At 38.9% G+C, this 20,662-nt stretch overlaps 1 protein-coding gene across 4 annotated transcripts in view; it reads left to right on the top strand.

Moving 5' to 3' along the window:
- The first annotated feature begins 3,065 nt into the window (after positions 1-3,065).
- The window catches only part of Nek5 (NIMA related kinase 5), a 57,152-nt gene continuing 39,555 nt past the window's right edge, over positions 3,066-20,662 (top strand). The window contains exons 1-7 of one of the 4 annotated variants that reach the window (XM_078016068.1): positions 3,066-3,360; positions 8,134-8,230; positions 13,726-13,823; positions 15,668-15,751; positions 15,839-15,909; positions 16,713-16,799; positions 19,557-19,611. In XM_078016068.1, coding sequence (XP_077872194.1) covers positions 3,244-3,360; positions 8,134-8,230; positions 13,726-13,823; positions 15,668-15,751; positions 15,839-15,909; positions 16,713-16,799; positions 19,557-19,611 — 609 coding nt within the window. In that variant the 5' untranslated portion in view covers positions 3,066-3,243. Of the gene's footprint in view, positions 3,361-7,883; positions 8,081-8,133; positions 8,231-13,725; positions 13,824-15,667; positions 15,752-15,838; positions 15,910-16,712; positions 16,800-19,556; positions 19,612-20,662 lie in introns of those variants that run through there. The other 3 variants (XM_078016066.1, XM_078016067.1, XM_078016069.1) reach the window with 3 other exon arrangements.

The raw sequence follows: 20,662 nt of genomic DNA, 5'->3' as shown, positions 1-20,662 counted from the left end.
GGAATGAAGAAAAACTGATGGGATTGATTGTGTGTGTGTGTTTACCATTGAGCTACATTCCCAGCCCTATTTATGTATTTTATTTTGAAAACAGGGACTCACTAAGTTGCTGAGGCTAACCTTGAACTTAAGTGTCCTTTAAATTTTTTTTTTTTTTTTTAGTTATTGATAGATCTTTACAGGCAGTGGTTGGTTTTTTGTTTGTTTTTGGACAAAGGTGGGTTACTTTTTATTATTGATTTTTTTAAATAAACGACAGAGGAATGCATTACAATTCTTATTACACATATAAAGCACAGTTTTTCATATCTCTAGTTATATATAAAGTATGTTCACACCAATTCATGTCTCCATACATGTACTTTGGATAATGATGTCCATCACATTCCACCATCCTTGCTAACCCCCTGCCCCCTCCCTTCCCCTCCCACCTCTCTTTCCTATCTAGAGTTCATCTTTTCCTCCCATGTTTCCCCTCCCTACCCCACTATGAGTCAGTCACCTTAGAAAACATTCAGCATTTGTTTCTTTTGGAATTGGCTAACTTAGCATTGTCTTCTCCATTGCCACCCATTTACCTGCAAGTGCCATAATTTCATTCTCTTTTATTGCTGAGTAATATTCCATTGTGTATATATATGCCATTTTTAATCCATTCATCTATGAAGGGCATCTAGGTTGGTTCCACAGTTTAGCTATTGTGAATTGTGCTGCTATAAACATCGATGTGGCTGTGTCCCTGTAGTGTGCTGTTTTTAAGTCCTTTGGGTATAGACTGAGAAGAGGGATAGCTGGGTCAAATGGTTGCTCCATTCCCAATTTTCCAAGGAATCTCCATACTGCTTTCCATATTGGCTACACCAATTTGAAGTCCCACCAGCAGTGTATGAGTGTCAAAGATGGGTTAAATGGTCATGTTATTTAGATTCATTGGATATAGACGTGTTCTACTTGTGTCAGGATTTACCTTTGGTGAAAGTTACATCCTTTCAACTACTTAGACAGGTAATGAACTGTATTAGACTGCAACTTGATGTGCCAATCAGGAATAGGACAGGGTGAGAGGGCCAGTTTGCAAACTACTGGGCAGCAGATAGTTTGTAAGGGGACCCAAAGGAAGGCGAGGGTTGTGGCCAAGAGTAGGACCGGATCTGTCTCACATACACCCATGACAGTATTTAAGGCCCTATACAACACACATTTCCTGCTCAGAGTGTAGATCAGTAGTAGAGCACTGGCTCAACCTTCGCCAAGTGCCTGGTTCAATTCCCGGCACCACCACCATGACAAAAACAAATAATATGCTTCCTGCCTCCGTTCAGTTCATTTTGTAAAACTGGGAGACTACCTCTTTGGAGGTGATTTAAAGAATAGAGAAAAATGTATGCAAGGTGCTCCCTAAAAGAGTGGGGACTGGTATAGATCTTGTGTTATGCTAGCGGTCGCGACCTAAGGCATTAGGAGATTGGTGATCTATCTGTTGGGTCTCTGCCCTTTTTTTCAGGGTGAACGGTGCAGACAGGTGTCCTGTCTCTAGCCCGGCACCCTACCTGTGTTCCCTCACTGGCTCCGCCCAGGCCACCGGCAGTTTCAGCTGCCCGGGAAACCTGGATCCACCCAGACGCTTTGCTGGCCTAGGGGAGCCAGGAGCCGGCAGAAAGGTATGCTGCCGGCAGGCCTCGTCCCTAGATGGAGCTGCCCCGGGATCCGCAGGGGGCGGCGGGGCGGGGCGGAGATGGGAGTGGGGTGGGGAGGGCCGATGGAGTCCCAGACTGGGGGGCCTGGCCGGCGAGGAGTTGCTTAGTGTCCAGGGCTGTGTCGCGCTCCATGGCAACGCGCAAGACGCTGAGCTCCTGAGCACAGGCGGCGACCGGGCAGCCCTCCAGCCAGCAAACTCCAAGGGTGGTCCTCTGTCATGCGCCTTCTATTCCAGGACTGGTGGTCTGAATCCCGCGATTGCGCCCCCGCCTGGTTCAGAACCTGGTCTTCTGGTGCTCGTGGTCTCCGCTGGCAACGCTTTGGTGCCCACTTCCTACCCTGACATGGAAAAACAACCTGTCTTGTTCACCTGATTTTTAAAAACCCGCGTTATGTTCTAATGGTAGCATAAAGGGAAGTAGAAGGAGACAAAGTGTGTATTTCCCTCTGTAAGTGCGTAGCACTACTACAAAGTAGTACTGCAGTCTCCTGAATGTGGCGGCGGCGGGCAGATTGCTGGGTCTCTGAGCGCGGCCAATGGAGGGCGTGATTTTCAAAAATGGTGAACAATTTTTGGTAAAGTTCCAAAATGCAATAAAGAATGCAATAAATGATATCTACATATCATTCGTAGGAAATGCAGTGTGAGTTATACCTGTAGGAAAATATATATATATATATATATATATATATATATATATATATATATATATATATATATATATATATATATATATAATGTCTAGAGGTAAAACAGAATTTGGGTCAAGCCGCAGATAATTGTGAACGGATTCTTCTACACATGTAAATGTACCAGGAGACTTTCCAAGTTTGAGCGGCAGGGCAATCCTTTACTGTGTAGTGCAGGCCTTCGCTTGCCAACTAGTATTGCAGACCCTAACTGCCTCTAAATACTGTAATGCCTCTGATTCTGTGCAAAGCTGAAAACCCCGTATCAATTTACAAGCTTCCCCTAGGGGGCAGCACCTTCTCACTGAGAAGGGCTAGATTGTGCTACCACACCGACATAAGGATATTCCTCTTCTCTGGAGGTGACAGGCACCAGGGATATAAGATCTTTCCTTGTCAGAACAAACTTTCAACACAGGTATTATTTCCATTTAAAACCTGAAAAGTGAGGTTTTGCAAGGTTAAGTGACTTGCTCAAGGTCACAATGGAAGGAAATTATTTGATTCTGTCTTTGCAAAGTTGGAAGGGAAATTTTCGCAACGTCAGTTCTTTTACATTTTAGTCATCAATTTTCTGACTTTGGCCCGGTGCAGTGGCACATGCCCATAATCCGAACGGCTTGGGAGGCTGAGGCAGGAGGATCATGAGTTCAAAGCTAGCCTCAGCAAAACTGAGGTGCTAAACAACACACCTGTCTCTAAATACAAAATAGGGCTGGGGATGTGGCTCAGTGGTTAAGTGCCCTTGAGATCAATTTCCAGTCCAAAAAAAAAAAAAAAATCTGACTTTGTTATGAGGAATGTGCAGTAAAATTTCAATACTTTATTCCCAGAAACCTTCGAGCACTGTAGACCATGGATAAATTTGACATGATTAAAATCATTGGGGAAGGTGCCTTTGGAAAAGCATACTTGGCTAAAGAAAAATTGGATAGCAAGCACTGTGTCATAAAAGAGATCAATTTTGCAAAGGTAAAGTTGAGAAGTTCCAATTTTTGTTAAGAATAATTGTACTCTTAAAAATGATTAAAATAGTATAAATTGTGTCTTTTATATATTTTACCACAATTTTTAAAGTTGTAAAAGAACTTTAAAAGAAAGTTGTAAAAGAAACTCCCTAAAAACTACCCAAACCTAAGTTAAACCTCATATGTGAATGATTAACTTCAGACATAATGCAATTTGCCAATACAGGTCCCGTATTATGGATCCATGGCATATTCATAGTGTTCTCTTATTCTAGTACCCTGTTATAGTCTTCTTCTATGACTTTGTTCTGCTCACTCATTTTGTTTATCTGACTGCTGTTCCCGAGGCCCCTCTCTTTCCTCACTCTCTGTATGTCCCCAGTCATCTGCCCTTTGCTGACCTTCTCTTTCTGCACATAAGCACCTGGTAATCACTTCATTTCACTTCAGTGTTTACCACTAAGCAGATTACTCTTCTTCCTGCTCCTTCATTCCACATTTCACTTTCCAGCTAGATATCTCTAAGTAATATCTATGTTAGTGATCTATTGCTGTGTAACATATTAGTTCCTTAAATGCTAAACATAATCATCTCACAGTTTCTATGCACCAAGAATTTAGGACAAGGGCTGGATGAGGTCATGTAATCCCAGCAGCCCAGGAGGCAGAGGCAGGAGGATCACAAGTTCAAAGCCAGACTCAGTAACTTAGACCCTATCTCAAAATTAAAAATAAAAACCAGACTGGAGGGTGCTGGGGATATAGCCTAGTTGATAGAATGCTTGCCTTGCATGCACAAGATCCTGGGTTCAATCCCCAGCACATGCGCGCGCGCGCACACACACACACACACACACACACACACAAGCACACACAATGGGAATGTGGCTCAGAGGTTAAGTGCCTCTGGGTTCAATCCCTGGTACCAAAAAAAAAAAAAAAAAAGACAGAATTTAGGACAAGGATCATTGAGACCATTTGGGAGCTAGTTACCGCAATTGTGCCCAAAACCAAGTGGGAATTTCCCATCATTACATGCAGACCCATTTCACCATCCCTGTACTGCACTGTGTTAATGACATCAATGTCTTTATGTTATCTGGGCTCCAAATCTTGGGGTCATCTGTGAGTTTTTTCTCTCTCCAAATTCCAATTATCTGCTAAATACTCTGGACTCTTTCTCTTCCTTGAATTTGCTTAAATTTCTTTTGTCACGTAGAGTTGGGTGATTTGTCAATACCTTGGGTCCTCCAGCAGCTTTCTCATGGCTCCATTTTTCATATAGTACAGTTTTTTTAAAAAAAAATATTTTATTTTTTAGTTATAGTTGGACACAATACCTTTATTTATTTATTTATTAATGTGGTGCTGAGGATCAAACCCAGGGCCTTGCATGTGCTAGGCAAGTGCTCTACCTCTGAGCCACAATCCCAGCCTCTATAGTACAGTTTTCATAATGCTAGAGCCACGCTCCCAAACTTCACTGGAAGTCATAAAAGAAAAGGTGGCAGGGTTGACTCCATAAAAATATAAAACTTCTAGAGCTGGGATATAGCTCAGTGGTAAAGTGCTTACTTAGGTTGTACAAGGCCTTGGGTTTGATCCCCAGTACCAGAAAAAACAGAAAAACTTTTTTATAAAAATATTTATCAACTCATTTCATAGCATCTATCCAAATTGTTAGTATAATCACAAACTGTTTTTCTAGTGCAATACTAATTGTATTCATCATTTAACTATGTTCCATAAATAAGTAGAATGCTATTTTATAACTCATTATTCTCATCTCCCCATATTTCTTTATGCTATCAGATTTGCCTGTGACATTGCTGTCATGGTATCAACATTGATTACAAAAAAAATGATTACCTATTTCTTCCTTTCTGCTCTAATGTAGCTTTTTATTATTTCTTGTCTAGAGAAATTTACATTTATTTTATTATTTAATTTATTATTTCTTGTCTAGAGAAGTTTACATTTCTTCTCATCTCTCCAGTGCCACCACCACCACCAATAACTCTAGGTCAGAATTTAAATTGCTTATTTTCTTACAGGTATCAAAAAAACTAATATTTTCTCTTATCATACTACTGTTATTAAACATGTTCTTTTTTATAGATTGCTTCAAAAAAAAAAGTGTTGTATCTTGTCTCTCCACCATACCCCCCCCTTTATTTGGCAGTTCTGGGATTGAATTCAGGTCCCTCCTGTGCATGCTGTATCTTTTCTTAATTATAAGGGGAAAAAATTCATTGTAGAAATTTTGAAAATAAGCAAAGAGGAAAATAAGACCTTTTAGAGGAAAACAAAGATAATTTATGACATCTTTCTTAATTATTTACTATAAGCATTTTTAAAAATTTCTCTCCAAGCCGGGCTCGGTAGTGCATACCTGTAACTCCAGCTGCTAGGGAGGCTGAGGATCACAAGTTCAAGGCCAGTCTTGTCAGCTTAGCTTGCTGTATCAAAATGAAAAATAAAAAGGGCTAGTGATGTAGCTCAGTGTTTTTTTTTTTTTTAAATTTTGTTTTGTTCTCCAGACTATTTTTAATGATTAAGTGGACTTTAGGGTTAGGAGTGTTGTTCAGAGGTTGAGCGAGTTTGTAGCACACACGGTCCTGGGTCCTATCCCTGGCACACCAAACAATCAAATTTGCAAGTCTGTATTATTAGAGTAATTTAAACACCAGCAATAAAACTCTGTATTAAAGAATTTTGTAGAATTTTGTATAACTCCTAGGCACATTATTTATTTATTTATTTATTTACACTGCAAAAAGGTCATCTATTTATATAAGAGTGATTTCAAGGCATTATGATTTTCTTTATGAACAGATGTAAGAACAGAAATTGTCCACTTTTGAAACTACATTTCAACCCTCCACTATTATTATAATCCACTGATTAGCCTGTATTGAGGCAGTTCTCCCCACCCCCATTTGATTTTCCAAATGAATTTCCACCATTTCTTCTTCATCTGTGGCCCTGGCTTTTTTTGTTCTTTTCTTTGGAAATTTTTCTAGAATTATTCAAAAATAAGAATAGTTTTAAATTTCATATTATGTAATTTTACCAATGTATGGACTTTTACCAGAAATATGAATGTCTATTTTGCTGGCCCATAGTGTTTGTTAACATTCTTTTCATCTTTGCAAATTTTGTTTTAGCTTTATTCCTTTGATTACTGAATGATGTATTTTTTCCTACTTTAATTTTTTTTTTGTAGATGTAGGTGGACAGAATGCCTTTATTTTATTTATTTTTATGTAGTGCTAAGGATCAAACCCAGGGCTTCACACATGCATAGTCAAGTGCTCTGCCACTGAGCCCCAGCCCCTATTTTTCCTATTTATTGATCATATTTAATTCCTTTATTTTCTTTCTTTTTTGTGTATGTTGCTTTGCTGTTTTTGTCTTCTCCTTTTTTCTTTTTTTCTTCTTCTTTTCTTTTTTTTTGGTGTGTGTGTGTGTGTGTGTGTGTGTGTGAGAGAGAGAGAGAGAGAGAGAGAGAGAGAGAGAGAGAGAGAGTCACTAGGGATTGAACCCAGGGGGTGCTCTACAGGCAGTGCCATCAGGCCGTGCTGCTTTGCTGTTTTTTTTTTTTTTTTATCAGAGTGTTTTGTCTTTTTAAAAAATAGAAATAGATGGGGAGGGGGACAACTTTTACTTACTTATTTTTGAAACAGGTTCTCATTATATTGCTCAGACTGATCTCAAAATCCTGGGTTCAAGTGATTCTCCTGCCTCAGCCTCCCCAGTACCTGGGACTAAAGGTGTGGTTCACCACCCCTGGCTTCTGACTTTTAATACAGTAAAATTGCACCAGCAGTATTTATTTTCTTGATTATGGTTCCCATTGACAGATGTTGATTAAATATGGAACACTTTACTAATTCTAGAGATGGCATCTTCTCTACCTAAGAGATGGGTTTTAGAAGTGACATGAAAAACCAATTTCATCTTAGGCATTTAATGTAATTCATTTATTTTGGTGCTGGGGTTTGAACCCAGGGCCTCATACGTACTTAGCATGCGCTATACCACTGAGCTACATTCCCAGCGCATCCTAGGGAATTTTAGGTGGGAGTGAAAAGGAAGCGAAGTGGCACCCCCTTTCTCCACAGAATAGCCCTCTTCACCATGCCTGATTTTAGGACTGTCAGCAAAAGAGTCTCTGCGGAAGAGTCCAATGTAGATAAACTTCCTATTTTCATGTCACCCTATTTACTTGGCCACTGGCCGGGAAGATACCAGCACTCCAGGTGCTGAACATCCCCTTATTACTTTTTCACAAACATATCCAGTATAGTACTTTGAAGAAATGTGCAAACAAGGCCTCTGGCCTTGAGCTGGGGTTTCACAGAGATGTCTACATTTTTTTAGATAAGTTACAATTGGGCTCCATGGTCACAGCTGGCAGGAGGAGGAAAGAAAGGGGAGAAGAAGCTCTCCCCTTCTCAGGTGTTGTCCTTGGAGAGTTAACTTGCCCAGAACAGTGAAAGAAAAAGCTGCTTTATGTGAACTTCTGCAGACTGTGAACTTCTGAGCCCTTCCCCTTACATGCTGGGTATAAAACTCTGAAACTCCCTGAACTCGGGGCTCAGGGGATTAATTGATTACAGCAAAGACTGTGCCCTCTGAACCTGGCTGCAGCCAAATAAAACTGTTTCCTGCTATCTTCGGTGCCTTGCCTCTGTCCCTACAACAGAAGCATGCTCCTGAAAGTAAGTTACCTTCACAGATAACTCTTGTTATCTTGTCTCTTAATATAATTTAGATGCCTATCCAAGACAAAGAAGCTTCAAAGAAAGAAGTGATTCTTTTGGCCAAGATGAAACATCCCAACATTGTAACCTTCTTTAGTTCATTTCAAGGTGAGGTTTTTCTAATACTCTTAAGTATGCACATGTTGACTTATAAAAGATGTTCCTGAGGCTTGTGTATACATTAATTTTTATAAATGGACTCATTTTCCCATTTACTTAAATTGCAGTTTGAGATGTTATCTTCTAGTGGGTTTCTGTAGACAGCTTTCTTCTGTTTTATTAAGTCTTCCCCTCTCATCTTAATCTCACTCCCCAAAGTAGTCCATGATTGGCATATTAGGTTTGCAGCAGTAACAACTCCCGAGTTTCCATAGCCCATGCTATAAACACCTATTTATCACTCACATAATGTGCTGGCTGTGGGTAGGCTGTGGTCTGAACTTTGGGTTCCGGGCTGAAGGGACAACCTAGACAGAGCATACTCTTTTCTTAGCAAGAGGAAAGAGGGATACACGGAGCACCACACTATCATGCCCACTAGGATGTGTGTGTAAGGGGGTATACTCTGCTTTCAGGAGGCCCCGAGTGTCCCATGGCAACAGGGCTGTGTAATCCTTTCATAGAGAGTCAGCAAACCGCCAGAAGACAGCCAAGTGAACTGCCCATTAGAGGCGAAGAACTTTGAGGAAGGAATTCCCTCCCCTGCACAGCTTGAATTTATCTATTCTGCCTCCATCCATCACTCTTACAAAGGTTAAAAAGAAAAATTAGGGAGTCCTGGTCAAAGACCATTTATTCAGTTAGTATCCATTAACTGAATGCTTACTTAAGCTTAATTCCATATATCAGGAATACAGCAGTATACAAAACACAAAACCCCTGTCCTCATGAAGTTTACATTAAAATGGGAAGAGAGAGACAGTACACCAATATAGGGTGTGTCAGGTGTTTATAGGCTGTGGCAGGGCCATATATACCCACAGTTTATCAAGGTTGGGATGGTCCTCAGCCCAGCCCCCAGTACTGGGCTATTTTAATTTGTGTGTAAGTAGTTGAAGGAACCAAAGGGTTAACCTAGATATTATCAAGCATAATCCAGTGGTTAAAAAATTAATAAATAAATACACCCACTCTTTCTTGAGTTTTTAATTCCGTGCAGGGTACTGTGCTCCTTCCTGATTAAACCCCCTGGATTCAAAGTACTTCTGTGCATCTGGTCCTTTAACTATGGGTGTATAAAGGATCTCTGGGATTTTTCTGAAGACTTCCTGGGAACAAAGCAGTACATCCGGGCAGGCAGTGAATTTTTTTTTATAGTCCTGAGGGTTGCACTAGGGCTTCAAACGTGATAGGCAAATGTTCTTCCACTGAGCTACACCCTAGTCCTGAACAACTATGAAGGACAGCCAATGAATAAAGTCTCCTGCATTCCTGTGCATTGATTCCTAACAACTCTGTAAGACCATCTTTCTTTTCCTAATTTTTTTTGTTATTATTGTGACTCTCTTTATGTAGGTCACTCCTGCGCATCCCTAGGACTTCCTTGAACTCATAAGTCAAACTATAACCCTTTGCTGATCTTCCACAGCACTTTTTTTTTTACTTATGTATGCATATCTACATATACAGAATTACAGATTTATTTAGCATTTGTTTTCCTTCAGATAGTATTGGGGAGCTGGGGCTGAAGCTCAGTGGTAGAGCACTTGCTTAGCCTGTATGGAGCCCTGGGTTTGATCCCTAGCACTGTACACACACATAGTGCAGACAGAAAACTTAACGAATCTGGGGGGCTTCTGTCTTTTTTGCTCACCCCTTTGTTCCTCAGCATGTGGCATGTAGTAGTTGCTCAATATGTATTTGCTGAATAAGCAAATGAACTGGACCTTTTCAATAGACCACAGTATATCTTTACCCCATGCAAAATGTATTTTTAAGGAAAGTTTACAATACTGTTACAAAACCAAGGTCATTCTTACACTATAAATAATCTCTACTGAGTTTGTTTCTAGTGTTAATTTAAATTTCCTTAGGACTTTTTTTTTTCCGTTTTGTTTTGTTAAGTAGAGCATCTCTGTGCTGGGGAAAACGGGAGCTATTAGAATGCCTATGAGTTTGCTTGGCAGATTGTTGATACTAGACACATCAAACTTTTTCAAAAGCTTCAGAGGTCCTTGTTGCCCCTGACTGAGAGAGTGTGTGAAAGCAGGCTTTGTTTACCCTAAGACAGCTTATCTCTGAACATTAGATCCGTGGCTCTAATGTTTGTCTATGAAAAATATGAGGTTTTTATGGGTTTGAATTAACTTAAGAAGAATGTGTACTGATGTTTTCCTAAGATTAATTTAACTGCATTTAAATTCCACCAATAAATATTCATTAACTTTCCTTTTAAATTTTTTATTTTTTATTTGTTCTTTTTAGGTACATGACAGTAGAGTGTATTTTTACGTATCGTACATACATGGAGTATAACTTCCCATTTTTTGTGGTTGCACATGATGTGGAGTGACACTGGAGGTGTATTCATATATGAACATAGGAAAATTATGTCTGATTCGTTCCACTCTCTCTTCCATTCCCAATCTCCCTCTCTTCCCTTCATTCCCCTTTGTCTAATCCAGTGAACTTCTATCCCACCCCACTACTGCCCACTTATTATGTGTTAGCATCTACATATCCGAGAGAACATTCAGCCTTGTTTTTTTGGGATTGGATTATTGCACTTAGCATGATAGTCTCCACCTCCATCTATTTATTGGCAAATGCCATAATTTCATTCTTCTTTATAGCTGAGTAATAGTCCATTGTGTATATATGCCATTCATCTATTGAAGGGCATCTAGGTTCGTTCCATAGCTTGGCTATTGTGACTTTAGCTGCTATAAATATTGATGTGGCTGTGTCACTATAGTATGCTGATTTTAAGTCCTTTGGGTATATACTGAGGAATGGGATAACTCATTAACTATCTGTAGGCAAGTTATAGGTCTTGGAAATCAATCAGTGAAGAAAACACACAAAAACTCCTGCACTGTTGTATATTTTTACTATTGTCACATAACCAGGAACCATACATTTCATGGCTTAAAACAGTACCCGTTTATTAACTGTCTCTATGTCCTTCTCTCTTTGGGTTCCCTGATGTATCTCTTAATTTTTGTGGGTCAGAAGTCTCTTTCATGTGCTAATTACTGTATTAGATACAAGGAATACAAAAGAATAATATGTGGGCTTTGTCTTCAGAGAGCCCACGAACTAGTTAGAGAAACTAACAAGTTAGTAAAAGCCTTTTTTTTTTTTTCTCCTTCCTAACAAGATCCCGGCTGGTGGACTGGCTAATGAAAAAATTAAATTAGGAAATAATATGTCTTAGACTCTTCTGTCCACTATAACAAAATACTAGGTAGTTTTCAAACAGACTTGTATTGCTGACAGTTCTCTAGGCCAAGATCAAGTCTAAGATCAAGGTATCGGCAGTATCGGGGTCTGACGACAGTTCACTTTCTGGTTCATAGATGGTAACTTCTTTCTGTGTCCTCAACAAGGTGGAAGGGGAGAGTTCTCCCTTGGGCCTCTTTTATAAGGGCACTCGTCACATTCCTGTGGGTGCCACCCTCATGGCCTGACCACCTCCTGTAAGCCCTACCTCTTAATACTATTACCTTGGGGGTTAGGATTTCAACATAGATTTTGTGGGATACAAACATGTAGACCAAGACATATATTTTAAAATAATTTACTAACCTTTTGATGTAAGGCAAAGACCTGTTTTTTTCTTATTCCTTATATAACCTATATCCCTCATCTGGAATCTTGAGTTTCCTTTCTTTAACATGCAATAAGAAAGAATTTGTATGTAATCTGGGTCCACAATCCTTTTAGAGCTTTTCCCATTTTATTTTACCTGTCCCATCCAACATTGAGGTCAACATCTTAATTTTTTTTTAGCAGCTCATGAATTCCTCCAAAATCATTCAAAGATGCTTTTATAGAAATAATCACATCTTTTTTTATATTGTATCTGTCTTGGTGGGAATCAGTTTGATTGGCGAGAGCACAGGGACTTGGATGTCCTTGACAGCCCAGGAGCCACTGGTGGTGACCTTGGGTGGCCAACAGCAGTGGTGAGCATTCAGCGGTCTAGCGAGTAGGTTAGGCAGAGGTCAGTCAGAAGAGTTTCTGTTGTGTCAACAATATGATTGGACAATTTTATATAAACACAAGTTTGTATCCAAATTCAAGAAGGGGCTATTAATTCTTCCTGGAATGTTGGGAAAGACAGCTGCTATTTTTACAGCAGATTTCTAATCTCTTATGGGATTATAGTAAATAATAATAGTTATCATATATTGACCTCTTATTGAATGTGTTGTTCTAAGCATCTGGTATTAACTCATTTAAATCCTTCCAACAACCTTAAGAGGAAGTTTCTATTCTATAGTTTCCATTTCACAGATGAGTTAATAAGGCACAGAGAAATCAATTTACCCAGAGTCACAGAGCTAAGAAATATAAGTGGTGAAGTGAGATTAGAACGCAGTCTAGCTGGGCATGGTGGTGCACATCTGTAATCCCAGCAACTGGAGAGGCTGGGACAGGAGGATCACAAGTTCAAGACCAGCCTCACTAATTTCGCAAAACCCTAACTCAAAATAAAATAAAAAGGTCTGGGGATGTAGCTCAGTGGTGGAATGTTTGTGCATTCAATCCCCAGAACTAAACAAATGAACAAACAAAAATAATTCAGACCATCTTGATTTCACAGCCAAAAGTTTAGTTTAGTTTAGTTTTGTTTGGCTTATTAATTGTACTTCTTTTTAAATTTGTTCTAATTGGTTATACATGACAGCAGAATGCACTTCAATTTATTGTACACAAATGGAGCACAACTTTTCACTTCTCTGGTCATACACCATGTAGAGTTGCACCATTTGTGCAATCACACATGTACCTAGAGTTAGGATGACCTTCTCATTCTACCATCTTTCCTACCCCCATATCCCCTCCCTTTCTCTCCCTCCCCTCTGTCCAGTCCAAAGTTCCTTCATTCTTTCTCCGAAACCCCATTGTTGATCAGCATCCACATATCAGAGAAAACATTTAGCTTTTGGTTTTTTAGGATTGGCTTATTTCACTCAGCATGATAGTCTCCATTTCCATCCATTTACCAACAAATGGTTCTTAAAAAAGAATAATTTTATTCTTTTTTAATGCTGAGTAATATTCCATTGTGTATATGTACCACAGTTTCTTTATCCATTCATCTATTGAAGGGTATCTAGATTGGTTCCACAGTTTAGCTATTGTGGTTTGTGTTACTATAAACATTGATTTGGCTCTGTAGTATGCTGATTTTAAGTGAGATGAAATCTTAAGAGTAGTTTTGATTTGCATTTCTCTAATTGCTAGATATGATGAACATTTTTTCATATATTTGTTGATCATTTGAATACCTTCTGCTGAGAAGAGTCTCACAGCCAGAGTTTTAAATTGTATTCTGCCTTTTTCTGTTATATTTCTCTACCTTCTAGAATTTGAAAGGCAAATTACTGTTGAATATCTAACATTTTCTAGCACCAAATGATGACCTTTTTTTACAGAAAACAGCAGATTATTTATCGTAATGGAATATTGTGATGGAGGGGATCTTGCAAAAAGGATCCTCAGGCAGCGGGGAGTGCTATTTAGTGAAGATCAGGTAAAGAGCATTTCTAATTTGCCTTTTAATTTATATGTGTGTGTGAGGGTATTAAACATATAATGTCAGAGTAGCGTATCTGGGCTGGGGTTGTGGTTCAATGATAGTGCGCTTGCCTAAGATGCATGAGACATTGGGTTCGATTCCAGGCAGCACATAAAAATAAAGAAAATAAATAGCATACCATGTTTATATGAAGCATGGCTTTTGCTAGAGAAATTCAAAATAGTGGATGCATATTCTTAGTAGATTTAGTCCCAGAACATGTTTGTAATTGAACTGAAATTGAATCTCTTTTTGAGAATTAAAGAGAAGACAATCTCTTTGGATGATCTATGTAGGATGCCTCTAAGATAAGACTTTATGGTTTAAAAAAAAGTATGAACGTTGATGTTGATATTCGTTAGCCATTTTAAATGTTCATATTATTAGCTTTACTCTCTTTTCTTTTACCAAGTAGTTCTCTTAAAGTAGCTTCCCACTTTTCTAAGGGAGATAGGGGATCTTCTTAACAATGCCTGTTCAGTTTCATTAGTTTTTAATTTATATATTTTTTTCTTTTGTGGTGCTAGGAATCAAACTTGTGCATACTAGACAAGTGTTCTACCACTGAGCTAAGCCTCCAACCCTAGTTTTATTGGTTAGGGGAAAAGGTGAAGAATAATGGCCTCAGTTCCCCTTTTCTCTTTGTACAAATACATTTTTCTTCTATATGTCAAGCCTCCTTTGGGACCCTCCTGGGAGTTGTATTCATAAAGGACACAAGTATGCGTGTGTGGAGGGGAATCTAAATTAGGGCTTGTGTGGCTGATGGGCAAGGCCATTGTCTCAAGCAGTATACTGGAATGGCCCATCATTTTTCTTTTGGCCATTTGTTTCTTTATTCTATTTTAGCATTTAAGAGCATCATGCCCGGGACTGGGATGGTGGCTCAGTGATAGAGCGCTTGCCTGATATGTATGAGGCACTGGGTTCGATTCTCAGCACCATGTATAGGTAAATGGATAAAATAAAGGTCTACCAACAACTAAAAAATATTAAAAAAAAAAGAGCATCATGCCCATGTAATTTTTTCCTAAAATTGAAAATTTTGAACATATGAATATTTTTTTATATGAATATTTTTAATGTTGAATATTTTAAGTCATTATCTTCAATCTCTGTAAATTTAATCAAGCATTCTTCCTACTCTCATTTACATTATATAGTAAATTCTGTATTTATGGAAGTCCTCCTTCTTATCTAGGTATTATTTGGACACATTTTATAAAAATGCTTTTCAGGACAAAATTTTGAATTACATTTCCTTTTGTTGGGAAAGAACTAAAATGACCACGGAATCGTAACATCTGGAATTTAGCCATTTTTCTTTTATTATTTTCCTCTTTCTAAATAATTTGGCAGAGAACCAGAGAAATTTTAGAATAATTTAAATGAATCTCTATAGGAACAGAACACATTTTAATAAAGAGGCTCATGGCCAACTAAGATAAAATTATGACTAAAATATAGTTGAGTTTTTTGGTTGTTGTTGTTTTTGTTTTATGTATTTATTTATTTATTTATTTCAGTATTGGGGATCGAACTCAGGGCTTCCCTCCCCTGCTCATTTGTCTTCTTCTGTTGTGGAATTCCTATGATACCAATGATGTTTGGATTCCCTTTCTGGGCCTCTATGTTTCTAGCTGTAAGAGAAAAACAATATGATAAGATAATATTTATTAGCTCCTCTCCTATAAACACACACTCAAAAATCTTATTTCTCTCTCTTTACGTGTTATAATGAGGGCATTTCAATGGCTCTCAGGCTAGCCAATAGTTGCGTATTATGTTTGCCTCCACAGATCCTGGGTTGGTTTGTACAGATTTCTCTTGGACTAAAACATATTCACGACAGGAAGATATTACACAGGGACATAAAATCACAGGTAACCGCTCAGAGAGAAGGCTCAGACAGTATGAGTCTTGTCTTTTCTTGAAATATCTCAAACAGTGTAACATTTTCCCATTTTTAGAACATTTTTCTTAGCAAGAATGGAATGGTTGCAAAACTTGGGGACTTTGGTATAGCAAGAGTCCTGAATAAGTAAGTACTTTTAAAAATCATTTTTCTTTCTACCCAAGTGTCATGAATTAGGAAACTACTAAGAACATGGTTGTCTAAATAATTTTAGGTAACTTTCTATAAATGCATTAAATCCATTCAGATATCAGTAATTAATATTCCCAAGATTAACTGTGGCATCATTGAATGATGGTGGTGGTGTTGTGTTGTATGGTCCAAGTTTATCAAATGTGAGACTTGACTGTCATAGGCATCAAACTAATAAGAACTGGGTGAAACAGGAAGGTTTACACTTGCGAGGGAAATGTACTGGTGAACTCTTTTGGAAGACCACTTGGTGCTAATATATATCAAGAGATTTAAAGATGTCAATTTTTTTGAAATTTGAAATAATTTAAATAATAATTTAATAATAATTGGGAAATTATAAAATTAAATAACACGTGACATAACCATGTACCTAATTTTTAAATTTTTTTCTGTACTAGGGATGAAACCTAGGGCCTTGTGCATACTAGGCAAGTGCTCTACCACTGAGCCACATCCCCAGCCCCAGGATATGGTTTAAAAAGATACACACATACACAAACAAACACACACACACACACACACAATGTAAACTTGGGGAGGGGGTGAATTATAAGTTTAAAAATCTACTAATTTTATTACTCTATTACCAATGTACGGTGTTTTGCTTTCTTCTAATGTGTGTAAGTATCAAATTTTGTGATCCATTTTTATACCTTTTTTTACATTTTCATATCTTAAGCCTTTCTTACTCCAATAATCAACCATACTACTTTTATTTAATATAATTTTACTAGTTCCATGGAACTTGCCCGGACTTGTGTTGGAACACCTTACTACCTGTCCCCAGAGATCTGTCAGAGTAAACCGTACAACAATAAAACGTGAGTTGCTGGCTGTTAGTTTGAAAGTGTCAGTAAAATCTGATGAGTGATAATGAATTAAGATTCCAGAAACTAAAGCTCTAATCTCCTCTCTCTTCTGGTACTTTTGTAATTTCATTTTCTCCAGGTGGGAAATGGAATTCCCAGTGACTTTCTGACTAGTGTTCCCTGGATCTTTCAAACTTATTTAGAATAAATTCATTCTTCTTCATTTAAAAATACAAGTGATATGGAGAATAATGTTGGAAATTGTAGTCACTGGGGTGTCCATCTTTGTATTTTATTTACTTTTTTTTTTTTTTTGGTGTTATGATGATGGGATTGCACTTAGGGCCTTGAGTATGCAAAGCTCACGCTGTACCCTGAGTAATTACCTAGTTCTATTTTATTTATTTTGTACTCATCCTATTTTGTTAAATGAAGTGTTATCTGATTTTAGAATAAAAGAAACCTAACTAATATCTTTAAGCCAAACTGTAATTTTGTCCTTTGCCAATGCATACAGCAATAAAAGATGAAGGTATAGTTTTTACCTCCAGGTAAGAGAAAGAAAAAATTTCATTTTTCAAAGCTGCTGCCACTGGACCAGCTGGACTAGAAGCAAGACCAAGTTCCCATTGAGGGTTAATTGTCTCATTTGTTTAAGAAAATGCCAGTGGGTATTTATTGGGCTTTGAAAGAAACAAATGGAAGGCAAAGCCTAGAAGATAGAACTGTATACAAAGAATAATAGACATTTCTCTGCATAATAAAATAGTAGACATTTTTTGTGCTTGTTTGTGTTTGAGGCTGAGAATCTAATCCAAGGTCCTGCCCTTGTCCATTTTACCACTGAGTTATACCTCCTACTAGGTGTTGGTTGTCAGTTTGCTTTGAAGTCTGGCCCCAGGGAGTTTGGCTGCACGTTGTACAGTGCTGTGGGTAGGGTCATGCCTGGTGGAAGGTAGGGAGTGGGGAGCAGAGCTTCGCACTGCCTGGTAAGGATTGTCCCCGACGTGGTTTTGTTTCCTCCTACTGCTTCTTAAGAGTTTGAGTCAACATTGAAATACTGAGAGACTTTAAAACATGCAGATTTGGTTTTTCTGAAAATTGGAAGATTTTAATTATCTGGGTGGCCACTGGCTCCTTTAGATCTGTGAACCAGCCCCTGAATCACCATAGCCCTCACCACACAGAGGATGGCACAACATGCCAATGGCCCCGCCCAGCTCCCAGGCAGCTCCCTTACTGGCCTGAGTCCTGCAGGTTGGTGACATTAGCACACTGGCCACAGAGGGTGCTTTGGAAACAGAAGAGAAGTTTGGGGCCCAAGGAATACCTCATAAACACAAAATCTGTGTGGTGAGAAAGGGTCTCTGAGTTTCTTGAAACTCTAGAAAATATTTCAGATTTGGGGGCTGGAGATGTGGCTCAGTGGTAGCGCGCTCACCTGGCATGCGTGCGGCCCAGGTTCGATCCTCAGCACCACATACAAACAAAGATGTTGTGTCCGCCGATAACTAAAAAATAAAATATTAAAAAAAAAATTTCAGTTTGTTTCCTGCCAATTCCGTGCCCATTCTCTATTTTATTTAAAGCTTTGGTATAAGTCTCTCTTTGTCTCACCTGTTACACACACACACACACACACACACACGAGTTATTGGTAATAGTGGAAATATTTACCTCTATCTGTGTATCTGACTCCTGTCTACTTATCTGTTTATCTCTATTTTTAAACAGAAAAAAGAAATCACAAGATTTGTTACATGCCCTAAACCATGGGAGTTCTTTTTTTTTGGTTGTTGTAGTTGGGAGGATTGGTGCTGGGGATTGAACCCTTGGGCCTCTACACATGCTCAGTACATGCTGTGCTACTGAGCTACACCCACAGCCAACTCTCCCCCGCCTCACCACATGGATTGAACCCAGGGGTGATCTACTGCTTCATCCCTATCCCTTTTCATTTTTTATTTTGAGACAGGGTCTCACTAAGTTGCTGGGGCTAGCCTCAAACTTATGATCCTCCTGCCTTAGCCTCGAAGTCACTAAGATTTCAAGCTTTTGCTACCTCCCCCGATTAGCTTCTACCTCTCTTTAATGAATCCTAGTTTTGGCTCTTTGACAACCCCATTGACATTTCATTATATATTCTTTTCACTTTCAGATTTAATTTTGCTTTTTATTCTATAACATAGTTCCTTCTTAAACCGATCACATATCAACATTTACCAGCAGGGGCTGGGGTTGCAGCTCAGTGATGCAGCACCTGTCCGACTTTCCCGAGGCCCTGGATTTGAACCTGAACATTACACAAAATAAAATAAGTGCAAAGTTGGTGAAAAGCAAAGCTTGGGTCCTAGCCAGATGCTATGTTCATCACTTACTATGACTTTAGTTCTATCAAGAGCTTTGAGTAGAATATACCCTTCAAAATCAACCATATTTCATCTTTTGAGTAAAGACAAATCCATATTTGACTACTGCCTCTCTCTTCCAAATTGCCAAAAACTCCACGACACGTTTTCTTTGGACACATGAAGTTGAATTGAACATTGAGCCATCTCATTGTAGCTAAGTTTGTATACCTTTTGCCTGATGGGATTCTGACTAATTACAATAGTTTTTATTTTACTTCTTAGAATTGATAATGTATCTCAAAGCTTTTGTAAAAACTGATAAAAACAGAGCTGCATATATGCAAGGCACTGTAAGGGTGAGAGCTTTTAGTAAAAATCATGAATATTTTCTTGGCATGTAAACTCTTGTCTTTCCTAGGGATATTTGGTCCCTTGGCTGTGTCTTATATGAGCTCTGCACACTCAAGCATCCAGTAAGTATGTTAATCATCAAATTTGTGTTGAACTATTGAAATGATGTAAATGAAATTAACTTCTGAGAGAAAAAGGTTAACATTTGGTTTCATTAGATTTTTTAAAAAATATATATATTTTTTTTAGTTGTAGTAGTTGTAGTTGGACACAATACCTTTATTTTATTTTTATGTGGTGCTGAGGATCGAACCCAGTGCCCCACATGTGCTAGGTGAGAGCTCTACCGCTGAGCCACAACCCCAGTCCCTAGATTCTTAAAAATTATATGGATAGCTGGGCATAGTGGAATTTGCCTGTGGTCCTAGTTACTAAGAAGGCTGAGGCAGGAGGAACATTTGAGCCTAGGAGTTTGAGACTAGCCTGGGCAACATAGACCCAGTCTCAAAATGCCAGCAAGCAAACTTTTTTTTATATATAGTCCAAGTTGGAGGATAGTTATATACCCATTAAAAATAAGTTGTGTATGAATGTACCTACATATACACACACATATATACCCACCTATGTGTGCGTGTGTGTATGTGTGTGTGTGTGTGTGTGTGTGTGTGTGTGTGTGTGAGTGAGTGTATACCAAAGGAAAAGGCACATGGTCAGAGTCTGTAGGAAACCAGGCCTGAGCTTCAAAGGGTCTTCTTCCAGTTGTCACCCAGGAGGTACCAAGTCCTCCAGCAACAAGTTACAGGGAGTGTGGAATATTATCTATAAGGGAAGCTCATTAGTGTGGGAGACCAACCTTGCGCGCGACTGAGTTAACTCCCCTGCTGGGCGATGTGGGTCAGGCACCCATGCTGCTAGACTGCCCCACTCTTCTAGGGTTCCAGTGACTGTGTCTCTGTGCCTAGGTGTGGCTTCCTACAGCCCCATAGGTGAAGCTATGCTCACCTGTTCCTTTGCAATATTACTCCATGCCCTGTTTAGGATAGAATGTTCCATGGAAGTGCCTTGTGTGTGTCCCCTTCTCTTACTGAGCCCTTGGGTGTGGCCTACCCAAATGTCAGTCAACCTGCTCACAGTGGACATCATGAAGATAGACTCAGCCCCCTGAAACCT

Source organism: Ictidomys tridecemlineatus, chromosome 6 (assembly GCF_052094955.1).
Source record: "Ictidomys tridecemlineatus isolate mIctTri1 chromosome 6, mIctTri1.hap1, whole genome shotgun sequence".
Taxonomy (NCBI): domain Eukaryota; kingdom Metazoa; phylum Chordata; class Mammalia; order Rodentia; family Sciuridae; genus Ictidomys; species Ictidomys tridecemlineatus.
Note: the sequence above shows the minus strand (reverse complement) of the source record. Positions and strands in the feature narration are given on the sequence as shown.